The sequence below is a fragment of the Anas acuta genome, chromosome 2 (genome assembly GCF_963932015.1).
Source record: "Anas acuta chromosome 2, bAnaAcu1.1, whole genome shotgun sequence".
In the NCBI taxonomy this organism is placed as follows: Eukaryota; Metazoa; Chordata; class Aves; order Anseriformes; family Anatidae; genus Anas; species Anas acuta.
In genome coordinates this window covers 17,152,399-17,163,635 of record NC_088980.1, presented here as the reverse complement: position 1 = coordinate 17,163,635, position 11,237 = coordinate 17,152,399, and the positions used below count along the sequence as shown (strand labels likewise).

At 38.7% G+C, this 11,237-nt stretch overlaps 1 protein-coding gene across 3 annotated transcripts in view; it reads right to left on the bottom strand.

Annotated features, from left to right (window-relative positions):
- Positions 1 to 216: 216 nt before the first annotated feature.
- MKX (mohawk homeobox) overlaps positions 217 to 11,237 on the bottom strand; it is a 46,687-nt gene continuing 35,666 nt past the window's right edge. For 2 of the 3 annotated variants that reach the window (XM_068673649.1, XM_068673648.1), the window contains exons 6-7: positions 3,018 to 3,051; positions 217 to 2,899 (exon numbers count right to left, since the gene is read on the bottom strand). In XM_068673649.1, coding sequence (XP_068529750.1) covers positions 2,713 to 2,899; positions 3,018 to 3,051 — 221 coding nt within the window. In that variant the 3' untranslated portion in view covers positions 217 to 2,712. The remainder of the gene's footprint in view (positions 2,900 to 3,017; positions 3,052 to 11,237) is intronic. The other variant, XM_068673647.1, reaches the window with a different exon arrangement.

The following is an 11,237-nucleotide window of genomic DNA, read 5'->3' as shown; positions in this document are numbered from 1 at the left end:
ATTAGCCTAAACTTGGTGGGCATTTTCATTGGGAACATGCTAAACTACTTTGTATAACTGTGCCCGTCAAGCTGTATTAAAAGGCTAACACTCCTCTTTTGCCTTTGCCTATCACATGCTTATATCCTGTTATGGAGTAATTCTGCCTATAACAGGAAGCCAGAAATGCAAATGACTAAGGACAGATAAATGAATATTTAATTCAAACCAGCAAGATGTTGTTTGCAGTTATTTATTTTACTAAAATGGTTACATACGTTGAAACAAAGAAGAGCAATAGTAATAATGTTTGTTTTTCCAATATCATAAATAATTATTGAGTCTTCATTAGCTGTTGGCTCAGCACTGATCGTGATTCTTGTTATTTAAAAAAAGACACACAAGTAATTCATTAGAATCTGTGTTTTCAGAAAACTCTAAAGCAGCAGTAGAAAAAAAATAAATTAAAGGAAATGATAACAAGAAATTATGCCAAGTATTCTTAAATTTAAAACCCACTTGATGTGTTTTACAGATTATTCTTTGTGCTTTGATCACTTGAACAATGAACTTGAACCATGAACAAGTTATTTATACTATGGCTTGTCTTCTCCAGTTTTACTCCAGAGAAGTCACCATAGGTACCTTTTTTACATAACAAATTTTGTTGTCATTTATGCAGACAAAAACACTGTGAGTATTCCTAACAGAAAAGTTTTTCAAAACCATCAATTTATTGTCATAAAATATTTAATACCAGAATAACTTATAATAGTATGAACAAAAGTGAAGTATTAACTCTCTGCTATTAGTTATAAACTCACATTATTATGTCAAAATCCAGTAAAGTATCAAAAATTAATGCATGGTATCTTAGACACATAATGATGCAAGTCAGTAAAACATACTTCAACTGTTCATACAGTCATGACATACATTTCTTGCTTGGCACTTTAAGTCAATGCAAATCAGCAATTTAGAAAACAAAGTAAAAATATATATGTACAAAATATTTTCATATCAAATCATTTTCATTGTACACTAAATAAACCCAACAACATGTTATGTTACATCAAGAAGTTTTCTAAGAAGTCACACCAAGGCTGATATTTGCAATGTATCTTGATTATTTTAGTGCAACTGGAACAGCCTATACTTGCAAGTTAGTTTTGTCGTTAGCACAGTCCTGCTTCCATTGAAGTGGGAATTTGGCCATTAAACTCATTGGGAGCAGGACTGAAGTCTTATCTTGTTCATTGATGGCTCACCAAAGAGAGAAAAGGGGAGAGGGATAAGTAGGAAAACACCTGACAGGATACCCACAGGAAAAAAAAATCCAGATCTTAGCAACAATCATCTCTTTTCCAGTTTTCTGTAACTGTTTCAGTATAAATCATATTTGGCTTTGCCACTGTAAATTGCTTTCATGTAAATTCCACTCAAGCAATGTAAACCTCATTAGACTATTGTTATATGACTTAAGAATAACTTGTACACCCTAGAAAACCCTTAAACATAAACCTGGTTTTATGCTAGTTATTATGCTCAACAGCAGTCAAGTTTACAGACATGACATTTAATACATTTTAGTATCTACTTAAAACCCTCTCACATTAAATGCTGGGATTTTTCAATGCTTCAAGTCCCATTTGTGTTTTTAGTTTGGGCTTTGATAGTGTTATACTATAGCTTTTTCTCACTGAAATGTGAACTGTCAACCAACTGTTTTCATGTATGCAGTACCTACAAAATAAAAACATTCAAAACACATTGAAGTAATAATTTCCACCATGGAAACTTTTTGAGCTCTACTGCAAATAATAAACTGCACTATAAATTCAGTTTTGTACAAGAAGAGATTGATTTTGTTTACTTGTATAAAAACTTCAGTAAGTCACTAGCAAAGCTTTAAAACAATAGAAATTCAACTTGGATTTACAGCTAGTCTGGCTAGAACCTCCTCAACTAGAAATCTTTAATAAGCAACATGTCTGGGAGTGTATGTATAAGAAGTTCAAAATAATCTGAACAATTAACTTATTTCCTAAATTTGTGTGTTCTAGAGTATTGCACTTTTCAAAGGAATGATTTTGGTATTTTAATATACTGCATATACAGGTAAGAAACATGCATAACAACCTCATTGTCACTTTGACAAAACATACTGTACAATTTTTATAACACTGTTGATTAAAAAAAGAGAGAGAGAAAATGATGTAACAATTTCATTAAGACTTGTCAATTCATTCAAGTCTAATAAGCACAATTCTCCAGGGCTTCCAGCAGTAATGTGTTTAGCCCTAGGCTGCTTAAGCCCACTTGGAATAATATACAAAGTTTAAGCATTATGGCATTGTCATTTTGAGGCATAATACTGTTGTACTATGCCCACGTTATAGCTTATTTTTTGAAAGCAAGGCACTTACTGTAATAGCAATGCAAACATCTTATGCGCACTTTGATTAACATAAAATAAGTTAATGTTTTGATAAAAACAGTTTTTTTTATAATTTACATGCCTTTTATAGAAGGAATTGAACATTTCATTTAATACAATGAAAACGTCTGAGTCAGAAGGAATGTTTTTGTTTTTGTTTTTTTTTTAAACTGACCATACTGTAAAAGGGGGCCTATTTTCCACATTTGCCTCATATCTGTGAATCTGATTTTGCTGAAAACCAATCCTGTAAGGAAAATGTCCGCTTGACAGGAAAAATAAAGAGGACCCATCTCTTAAAACTGCTGAACTAATGGCACTTTGACAGTCTTTACTTCTGATATATGTGATGATTTCTGAATGATGCAGCTGGTAGTTCCCTGCAGTTTTTCCTTCCCTTGGGCGAGGTTCGTTAGGGCCATGGCTGCGTTGATCTCCTTCCAGTATGTTTCATCTTTGCTGGTTCCTTTTCTGTTAGCTGCGCTAGATTCAAGCAATAACAAATATTTACACATATAGCTTACATACCTACAGTGGCTATGCGATGCTAATAAAACTGTAATAACAATAATTTTGGAAAATGGCAAATTTCCTTACTCACCTTTCACACTTATTTGGTCCATTCTCCAGAGTTTCTGAAAACAGAAGGAAAAAAAATTATGTCTATCTTCTTCTAGTATTTTTTAAACATGCAATTTCATAAAACAGTCACATGGAAAAATAATCCAAGGTTAATTCCAAAATAGATACCAAATAAAATCTTTGTTTGAACACACATAAAGGGTCAAATTCACACAAGTATCTCTCTGGAGAAATTCGTGCTGAGCTTGGAGCAGAGCACATGTCAGAAAACCCCACTCTGGGGAAATTTCTACCATGAGAAGGCTCCTGTGCCATGACCTTATAAAAACAGGCTTTGGTGAGGCAGAGCCTCGCTGATCCTTCCCAGCACCACACCAGTAGAACCAGTGCTGAACCTTGTCTATTGCCAGCCCAGTCCAGGGAAACGTATTTTACTTATATTGGCAATAGTGAGAATAAAGCTGGTCTTGGAGGTTCACTTAAGTTTTGTAGGGTGATGGAGTGAATTTTTTCATCCATAAATCCCAAAGACATAAGGAATTAAAAAACTAAAAATAAAAATCAGTTTCATTGCCCTGTAGTGAATGCCCTCTTGTATGCACTAAAAATAGGACTTCTACCCATACACAGATGATGTGTGTGGTTTTTAAGGCGACCCTTGCCCAGGCTGCAACTCAGTCCCAAAGGCAGGCTGAGAGGGATACAAGTAACAAGCACACGTGGCTAACAGCCTTCAAAGGAGAAATTGCATCACAGGCATAAGCTACACTTTCCCATCAAGAGTCACATTTGTTCATTCATTAAGTCCTCGCATCGCAGAGAAGCCAGAAATATTTACCGGGCAGAAATGTGTAAGCGTTATTCAGTGGGTCTGCTATCCTGACACAGAAACGCATTATAGGGGATTGAGAAGCTGATGCCTAACTGCAATGCCTATGGAGAGTGAGTCAAACAAAAGAAACAGCTTCAGCATGAACACTGGTGGCTACACAACCAAAAGGGCCCCTAAATCTCATAAAGAAGTGCAGCACTTCACGAGGCTAGATTCCCAACTGGAAATTCACCTTATTGCTAGATTTGAACAGGATTATAAATTAAAAGCTGATCCGTTCTTTAAACAGAGCTTCCAGCAGAGTGGGTCCCAAAGCACATTGCAGCCCCTGCTAGCTCTACTTTTACGAGTGGCTGCACCCCACAAGAGCAGCCAGTTATTTCATGCAGCCAACATACCAAACACCTCGGCACAGCCGTGCTCCTCAGCACTTGCAGGTGAGCAACGCAGACCGCAGGCTCACCAGAAGAAATGCAGGCAGACCATCTGCAATTTCAGAGGTCAGATGTTTGCCAAGCTGTTTGATTTAACAGGACTCCAGGCTTTTGCAAAACAGATTTATAAATGTCCACAAATGACCAAGTCCTCAGGTTTATATTTTGTTCTAAAACAGCACATCTTAAGTCAGTATCTCTTGAGCTACCCTAGATCAATGCTTGGGGGGGGGAGTTCAACCTAGGCAGAGGAGAGATTGAAGGGGAAAAAAAGAAACATTTGATCTGCAGAGATGTACTGAATGACACCAAAAGTCTCCTCCTTAATGCTGTACTTGGCTAGAAATTGTTTTTCAGCCCTGCTCCATTTATTTTTTTAAATAGAGACAATTTTAAAGAGGAGCTTTAGGATTGAATAGGTCAGTAGGTATAGAAATGGAAATGGCAAGTAATAGAGAATGTTATTGCCAGAGCAAACCTGGATATAAATACACCTCTCTCAAGCATCTGTCAGTTTCTTTTGCTGTTGGAAAATATTTCCTATGAACAAAAAAATTGCTTGTACAAACTTCTGAGGAAAGTAGGTGTGAATGGTGACACACATTCCAATTCCAGCGTTTATTTGAAGGAGTATTTGCAAATATTTTTTAGTGGTGTTTAGCCAGCTCCAAAAGAAAGCGACTTGCCCACAGTATAAAAAAGCAGTACCAAAGCTAAAAAAATACAATCCAGGAGCAAAGAGTTACACCTTCTTTAATTTTGCTGGAGGACAGAGGACTTTTTTTTTTTTTAATTCCATTCAGATTTTATGTTTTTTAAACAAATAATTTATGTCAAAGAAATTTGAAAGTAGGTTACAGTAAAACCATCACTGATAATTTGCAAAGCTCTTGCTAATAACTGCTGTAAAAGCATGTTAGTACAACGAAGTCTGAAAATCCATCATTTAAATGCACAGGGCCCCTTGTGCTTGCCAAAAATTCTTTTCAGCTATACTAAACCTATGACAGCATATCTTCATTGGCACTGCCATACTGTCCCAGGAGCCCACACCTGTCTGAACAGCCCTTGGTGAAGGAAATGAGTATTATCACCATTTGTGGATGGGGATAGCCATACTGAGAAAGGCAAATGGTTCTGCAGGGAACACTGATCTCCACGTCCCTTTGACTTCAGAGGGAAAAGACCATCACCCATGTTCCTAGGCCTTCCTTGACCTGATCTTCCTAGACCTGATTTGCAGGTCAAGCCAACTTGATCCAATTCAAAATGAAGAGATAGTGGTGGGTTTCATCTCACTTGCCATTAACATGCCATCAAAAAGTTATATATCCTTATCTATGCTAGTTGCCTGGACTCCAATCACAAATAAGAGAGATGTCCTCCAATAAGTTGTTTCAGCTCACCTATCTAACACCTCAGTCCAACATCCCTGAGCTCTCCTGCAAAACCAGACAGCACAGCTCTCCTCCATGGCCACTTCCTCACACGGGCAGCATTAACATCCACATGCATATACTGTGAGCCAGATGAGAGGAGGACCACATCTGAAGATTAAGCCACCTCTGGAGATTAAGCTGGTGGTGTAGCTATGGCCTGAACTGCTTAGCTCAGCCTGGAAGAGTTGTAGCCATGTCTGGCTCTTCACTGACAAGAGAGAGAATGTTGATGATAAAATTTTATCAAGTTAAATAATGATGTGAATCTTGCCCAACATTTAGCTTAGTCTTCATCTTCTGCAATCTACCTGCTCTATCCCCAGCTACAAATTGAAGCTCCTAATAATTAAAACTTCTGACATTTACATATATGTAAAACAATTACACAGTGTATTTCAACTGTATAAGCAGCATGGTGAGACTGCTGCATGAATGTAAACGAAGAACAACATTCCCGGTATGGTTTTATTATACAAGGTAGAACCATAGCTGCCCTCCCCAAGCACCGTGGGTATCTTTAATATAATAACATTCCTAAACAAACTATAGTTGTGCTTTTACCTGAAACCCAAATGTATTAGCTGCTGATGAAGGTGATTTATTCTGCCTCAGAAAGCAAGGGACTTTTAGCATACATGTATACTGACACCCTTAAAGGAAATCTATTTAACATTAAACATCTTTTTGTTACAAATTCTGAAATCACTTTAAAATGTGGAAATCACTTTAAAAAATTGAAATCTTAAAGCATTATGAAAATGGAACCACCTATAATTGGGGATTGTCGTTTATACTTCACTTTCTGCTGTTTCATTCTGCTTCCAGTTGTAAGCATCCAGAGATTCAGTTTTGCCTGGCCAGGAATGTCTCATTCTGCTCTCGCCATCCGCCCAAAGAAACCAACGAGGTAGGATATTTGTTCCCTCTTGTTTATAATAGGAAGTCACTATAAATCACTTACCGATGGAATCCTGTATACCTTTCCATTAGTAGGAGTTTTCAGTATACAGTTTACCATAGCACGCAGTGCCAAGAGTGTAGTCACTGGACAATACCAGCTTTGTGATACAGTATGGTATTTTTCAGGACTCACTTAATTATTAATAATACATGTAACACATATATATATATATATATATATATATGTAGGGTTTTTTGTTTTGTTTTGTTTTCACCACAGAATTTCTTCATAAATATTCACTAGCTGATCCTGACAGCTCGCTTACAAGGTAGCTTGCAGTCCCATTTTAGCAGAGATGGAAATAAGTGTCAGAAGTCCAAAGACAACATGGCTAGGCAATACTTTGACCATTTCAAAAGCATTTAAGAGCAGACTTCTCCAGGTTTTCTCCTATATTTAAAACCTTTTCTATTTTCTTCTGCTATCGGAAAGGCTCACCCAAGGAAAATAAATTCCAGTGTTCTCAAAGGCAAACTCTCCACAAACTGGACAATAACATCACTTTCCTTCAGTATACTGCCATTACATTTGACTGTTATTTATCAAAATAATATGCAAACAATTTACAAGGAAATCTACAGCTGTATACATACACAGTACTCTTTTAAATACTGTATCCAGTACAAGAGAAGAAAGCCAGTGTATAAATACTGTAGCACATGTGTCTACTCCAGTTTACAGCATACAAAGGCTCTCTGGCTACACAGCATTGTAGCATGTTCAAGTATTTCAGAACAATTCAGACCCTCATAGTTCTCTGAGCCCAGACTCATAACTTTCATATACTTGGATGACTCTAGGGGTGTAGTAAATAATGTTAATTGCAGTTACATTTTATCCCTTTGATCTAGGAATTTTGATTTAAGAATATCACGTGTGTGATGATGAACTAACTTCAGCTAAAGGCCCTGCAGGGAACAGTGAAGGAAAGACTGACCACTTATGTAGGACCAAGAAGCATCCACGTTACTCTCCTACTCAGTGTTACTTCTACACAATTCAAACCGAACTGCAACAACTGGCTTGAACCTCTACTTTGTGTTATCAGGTAACACTGAGAAAGCAAAAATGGCTTGAAACCAAGAGGGGAAAGAATGTGTGAATGAGAGAACGAGACAGAGAGAAAAGGGCACTAAATGTTATAAAGTGGGAAAAAAAAAAAAAGGACATGGAAATCAAGATGCTGTAAGGGGGTCCCTCATGACTGTAATATTTCTTGAAGTTACTTAAACATGTACAGATTCCTTATGAATTACACACCACTTATTCTAGCTCAAAACAGAGGGGAAAAAAAGAACTGCTGGCCTCAAATGGTGAATACTATAAAATATTTGTCGGTTCAATAAAAGGTCCTGTATAACTTATCTTCATTTAAAACTTGGCAGTGTTATTCAGCTGTTTCTCTCTGCCTCTTCTGAACTTTCTCTTGTTGGTTTTGGAGACTCTGGCTTAGCATGTGTTGACCAGCATTTTCAAAACAAGCAAGAGGAGGAAAAAGAGGGAGTAACAGGAAATAAATGGGGCAGCTGAATGAAAAATGAAGTTTACATATGTGAGTAAATTAGTGGTGAGATGAGGTATTTCTGTAGGTCACACACACAACACACACACCATCCCTTGACTGTCTAGTACTTTCCAAACCACAATTTCAGGACATATATGACTGTCAGATCTTTGGTTCTACAAGAACAAAATTGGGTTAGCTGTATTTAATATTTCCCCGCTCTTCTACATCGATCCACCTTCTTTTCCTCACAGAGGATCCCAGAGTAAATGATTTATCACACAACGTCACAAACACTCTCCCACATCTGGAAGGGAAAGTGGCCTAGCACAGGCTGCTCAGCAGGGCGGGAGAGGGGAAATTGTAGCCCAGAGCTCCAGGCCAGGCCCTTTCCTCTTACGAGAAATGTCATTCAGCCTCAGTAAAAGACTGTAGCACCTTCTGAGAAATCCAAGCACAGCAAGCCTCAGCTCCTCCAGCTTGAACTGGAGGAAGCAGGAGTTGGCCTTCCCATTCTCGCACTTGTGGTACTCTCGTTCTGAGTGCCTGATGTGGACAAACAAGGGAACTTCTGAATGCAGATACTGCTCAGCCAATGAACCACCCTACCAAAGACTTTCTAGACATAAGCAGGACTCATCTGATCCAGCAACTGGCAGGGCAGCTCTTAAAGCCCTTTTCTTTTCACACCATCCTCCCAGGTTTCCCTGTGAACACCAGACCTATTAAGGATGAATTACAGAGAAACACAGACAGGAAAGGGAAGAAACCCCCCATTTGCGTTTCAGAAGACCTGAGGTTGCAGTCATGCTGAGGCATCATCAGGCCATGGCCTCCATGTCCGCCTGGCACCCATCACAGCAGGTCCCATTTTGGGGGGTACACTGGGTTTCTACTGACAAGGATTTATTAGTATGTCCTTTTTTTGGGTAGAAGGAGAAAAGTTGTCAGAAACTTGCAGGATCAAGCTCTAGGCCCAAGCTCTAGAGAAAGCTCCTTTTCAGCAAAGCTTTCATTTACCACTGTTCACTCCTTCTGGGAGGAGGTGGTGGAGCAGCCTGCTGTGAAGTCACTCCACAACCCCAACACTTTGCTTCTTTGGCTTCACAGTTAAACCACGAATAACGACTGACCTGTCACCAGCTATCATCCATTCAGATAAGCAAACTGCACAATGACAACTTCTGTTCACAGTCAGAGTAACAGCAAATACTTTCTCGGGTTCTCTCTGGGTTTTTCTCACAGGTCTGACCTCTTCTGTTAAGACCCATAGGTGGGGTCTTCCTGAAGTTGGAAATCTCACTTTGCCATCATGCCCCAGACCAAGGCTTTTCAGTGAAATCTCTCCCTGAGATTTGCTTCTTGCACAGGAATATCAGATATAAGATTTAACTGTGAGGGACTGGTACCACTCATTTTTTTCCCTCTGCATACCTAAAAACCTGAAGATGTATTTTTCCATGTGTAGTCTGGAGCTTGCTGAATTGGGAGTAAGCATCTAGTTACATTTTAATGCATGTGATTTTTATGAAATGAGTGGACATGCCCACAGAGACCGGGATAGGTGTATTTTATAAACTATAAAATAGAATTGAGTTTGCAGGTCTATATTAACATTTGCATTAATAAGTACACTGAAAGCACCACATAATAGTAGGCTCGGTGCAAATGATCTCACAGTCTTGGGCTATGCACCTGCATGTAAGAATTTATTAGTTAGCAAACTAGATACAAACCTGGTGTAAATCACTTCATTGTTTGGGCTGTCATGGCCAGCTCTAAATTTCCCATGACCAGTGACAGTGTGTTCTCTTTACTGAGATTCAGGGCACTGTGTGAGACTTGTTTTTTCAGCCAGGCTTTAGTAGAGCTTATAATGGGAGTCTGTGCCATGTAGCTTTGGAGGCGAGTTGTTAACGAACTGACGGTTATATGGTATTATGTTCTTTTCAGGTTTGCGGCAAAGCTGACTGAAATCAAATCTTTCCTCATTGAGTTGGCATGTAATTAATCGTGTAATGTTGTCGGATACCTTGGTGATAGTCTCCTGTGTGCACTTCATAATGGATAAACAAATATCTGACTTAGGCTTCATTTTTTGGTGTTATTTGGAAAGGGATTTACAGCACGTGCTCTGCTGACTGGAAGGATGAAGTAGTTGGCCCTCTTATTGCAAACCATTGTGGGTTAACAGTAAGAACCAAGTTAGGCAGCAGGGAGGGGGAGGGTGAAATAAAGAAAAGAGAAGAAAGGAGAAGAGGAAGGAAAAAAAAAAAAAAGAAATAAAGGAAAGGCAATGGTACATGTTAAAAAAAGGAAATGAGAAAATGGCAAATGAAAATTCATAAGGAAAAAGAAGAGTAAGGAGTATGAAAGGAGAAAATGTAGCAGTGTGTTCATTTTCTTTATTTTAATATAAAAATATCCTTTTCCCACCCAGGAATCTCGCTGTTGTGCAGGCAGGCACGTTCAGTCTTTCACTCTGGATCTGAAAAGTTTAATTGGGAGCTCTTAAAGCCTAAAATAAGGCTTTAAAAGTAAAAAGCTAAAGTCAAATGCAGCCAGGGTAAGCACTATTACACTCCATTCCGATTGTTTTTCATTAAAAATGCAGGGTGAAAGGGAGGGTTTCAAAGCCATATTTCAACCCTAGGCTGACACTACAGCAGTAAAATCTGATTTTGTTATGCTAGTTGGCTGCGGGTTTGGGAGCAGACCCTACATGTGCGGTGTAAGGTTATGATATAAATGCATGCACACAGGATATTTTCAGAAGCCTCCTGCACAATTCGGAGAAATGTGCCCCCCAGCTCCTGTGTCTCTCTTTGCAACTGCTCCAGGAGCCAGCTCCTCTCCTGCCCCTGGGCTGCCAAGCAAGCTCAGACATGGCATAGGCTGCAGAAAGGCAATTTAAATTACAAGGTGCTGTATTTTTAGGCAAGTGGAGGAACTTCTGCATGAATGCCAGAACTGATTTCCAGGGTGTACTTAGCCAGCAGAACAGAGTAAAGAATGGGCCAGTCTGTAAGGAAGAGGAAATTCACTGCTTCTTTCACTCAACTGTAAGAT